Source organism: Nuphar pumila, chromosome 13 (genome assembly GCF_984573655.1).
Source record: "Nuphar pumila chromosome 13, dmNupPumi1.hap1.1, whole genome shotgun sequence".
Classification (NCBI taxonomy): Eukaryota; Viridiplantae; Streptophyta; class Magnoliopsida; order Nymphaeales; family Nymphaeaceae; genus Nuphar; species Nuphar pumila.
Genome location: NC_143261.1, coordinates 95,720,056 through 95,722,648, shown reverse-complemented (window position 1 = coordinate 95,722,648; position 2,593 = coordinate 95,720,056). Strand labels below are relative to the sequence as shown.

General features: G+C 56.3%; 1 protein-coding gene across 1 annotated transcript; it reads right to left on the bottom strand.

The window, feature by feature from the left end:
- Window positions 1-239: 239 nt before the first annotated feature.
- Window positions 240-2,033, bottom strand: LOC149819305 (9-cis-epoxycarotenoid dioxygenase NCED4, chloroplastic-like). The gene has a single exon (XM_089986376.1). It carries the CDS (start codon window positions 2,031-2,033, stop codon window positions 240-242), a length of 1,794 nt encoding a protein of 597 aa, XP_089842502.1.
- Between the last annotated feature and the right edge of the window lie 560 nt (window positions 2,034-2,593).

Here is a 2,593-nt window from a genome sequence, read left to right as displayed (position 1 = left end):
CACCATAAGTGAACTGAAGAATTTAGGTTACCAATTTATCCCATTTTTTCTACATAAGTGAGTGCAACAAACACCATAGTAATGGAAATTTTCCAAATATTGAGATACCGAATCGGAAATCGTCGACTCGGCAAAGTCTTGTTCATTCTAACATCTGATACGATACATCATGTACCGAGTCTGAAATCTTCTTGCCATCATCATTCATCTCTTATTATCTACCCTAATATGTAAATATCTCATCTGAATTTTTGTCCGTGAAGCCTCTCGTAATTTATAAAGGTGCCATGAAATCCATACGGCACCCGAGACGGCAGCGTCACGGCCGCTTCCTTCTGCAGACTCGCGGCGTTCATGATGAGCAACTCGGACCGCCCGGTCCCTTCGTCGTGCACGTACGTCAATAGGTGGCCATCGTCCTCCCGATCTGACTCGACCGAGTCTGTTACGAAACACGGTTCTCCACCGAACCGCTGTCTCCCGTACATGAACTTCTCGAGACGTCCCGTCTCGAGGTCGACCTTGGCGATTCCGGAACATCTCGGCCACGGTTCGACGATCGCCAGGTAGGCGTACCTCGTCTTCCTTCCGAGACGCCTCCGGTTCACCTGGCCCGCTTCGAGATTGAGTCCAGGTACGATACACCTCCTTTTCGACACTCCCGTCTCAGCATTGAGCCGAATCTCCGTCAACTCGGTCCTCAGCGTCTCGCTGCACCCGGAGAAAACCGCGTCAGGTGGCGACATGCACGAGCCGATCACGACCACCTCGCCCGAGCCCACCTCTTCCCACGCGTTCAATATGTGGAAGCAGAAGCAGCCCGGTACGTCCACCCACCGGAGACGTTTCGTATCGGATTCGTACCTCCGCATGAGCCCAAACCTCGCCACCTTCCGTTTATCGAACACGACGGGCGATCCGCCCCGGAGCATCTCTCCGAGTCGGAACACCATCTGTTGATCCGGGACGACAACCAACCTCTCAGTGATGGCGAAATCGTGAATCATCGTCGGCTGTGCGAGACGTATCGGAACGTTCAAGACTTCCCGACCCACCGAGTCGAAGACGAAGTAACGGAGGTACGGCCTCCTGACGACGTCGTAGCCGAGGGCAAAGAGCTCGCCGGTGGCCGGGTCGACCTTCGGGTGGGCGATCATGGGGTTGCGGAGCTGGCCGGAGAAGTCGAACCGGCCGGCCGTCTCGAGCTCTCCGTCTCGGCCGATACGAACGTGGTAGGGGAGGTCGTCCTCCGAGAGCGCGAGCAGCCGGCCGTCGAAGAAGACGAGCCCTGCATTCGAGAGGCCGACGCCGCACCCGGCGTCGACGACGCCGGTTGCCGCCCTGGCATAGTAGAGGAGTAGCCGGGCGACGCCGGAGTGGCCGTGGAGATCGCCGATGGCCTTCGGGAAGAGCGGCCGCCCCGCCGCCCGCTCCTGCACGAACCGGCTCGTCCTGGTGAACCGGCAGCAGTAGCTCGCCTCACCGCCGGGTTGCATCGTCACAGCGTGGATCATTCCGTCCCCATCGAAGAGGTGGTGGCCTCCCCTAGGCTCGAACGCCGGGTTGGAGCCGTTCCGGACATAAATTCCGGCGAGATACGCCGGTATACGGCCGTCAACCGCCAACCCGTGTTGCACCGGACACTCGACCACCGGAGCGAAGTTCCCGGCGAGCTGGACCACTGGGTCGACGCTCTCCGGGAGCGCAGCCCGGCGCTCGAGCGGCTCGATAATTCCCGACTCGACCGCGTCCAACGCCGACGAGGCCAACCTCTGCAACGGGTTCAGTCTCAACGACGAAGGTCGCGTGGCGGGGATGGCGGTGGGTTTGGTTTCTACGGGAACAGAAGTTGACGCAAAGACCGAGTATCTCACCGAATTCCGGCAGCTCGACACCGGAAAAAGGGTTTCTGATTGCTGGAATATGCATGCAGACGGCAAATGGTGATCGTTGAGCCGAGCTATAGAGTAATAAGAAGAAGAAGAAGCAACAGCCATGAGGACGAGGGAAGGTGGTAAGGCGAGTTTAATCATGAACACGCCTCTCACTTATATACACTAGCAACGGTGAGCTCGCACGTGATAAGGGCGGGGGGATACGTTACGTTCTCACGTGTGATACGAAAAGCGTGGTGACACGAGGGAAGGAGCGAGACACGTGGGTGCGCGCGTGGGGTCGGCGTGGTCCGGAGGGCGAAGCGGTTTGACCAGAGACGGCGTGTCCACGTGACAGGCACCGACTCGGTCTCGTAGAACACGATACGTGGCTCTTCATTTTGCTTGTCTCTTTTCACAGGTGTCCACGAGATACGTGCCAAAGAGACTCGAAACCGAGACGTGTCAACCTTGGTGCCGGTGATCCATGGTTCCCCGATTTTTTATGACCTTTGTGTCCTTAGGTAGTCCGAATCCACGCATCCCCAAAGTCGTCCTTGTCTTCTTACTCCTATTTGGAATTTCATTGATATATAAGTTCCGATCAAATCGGCCTCCATAGATGTTATCTACATTCTCCATTTAGTGAAGATCAACGGCTGAATCTCTGTGAATTGAATATGTTTGCCTGATTTTTTTGGCTATTCAAAAATCAACGG

Coding starts and splice junctions, on each gene's coding strand:
- LOC149819305 (XM_089986376.1), bottom strand. CDS start 2,033: ATGATTAAACTCGCCTTACCACCTTCCCTCGTCCTCATGGCTGTTGCT.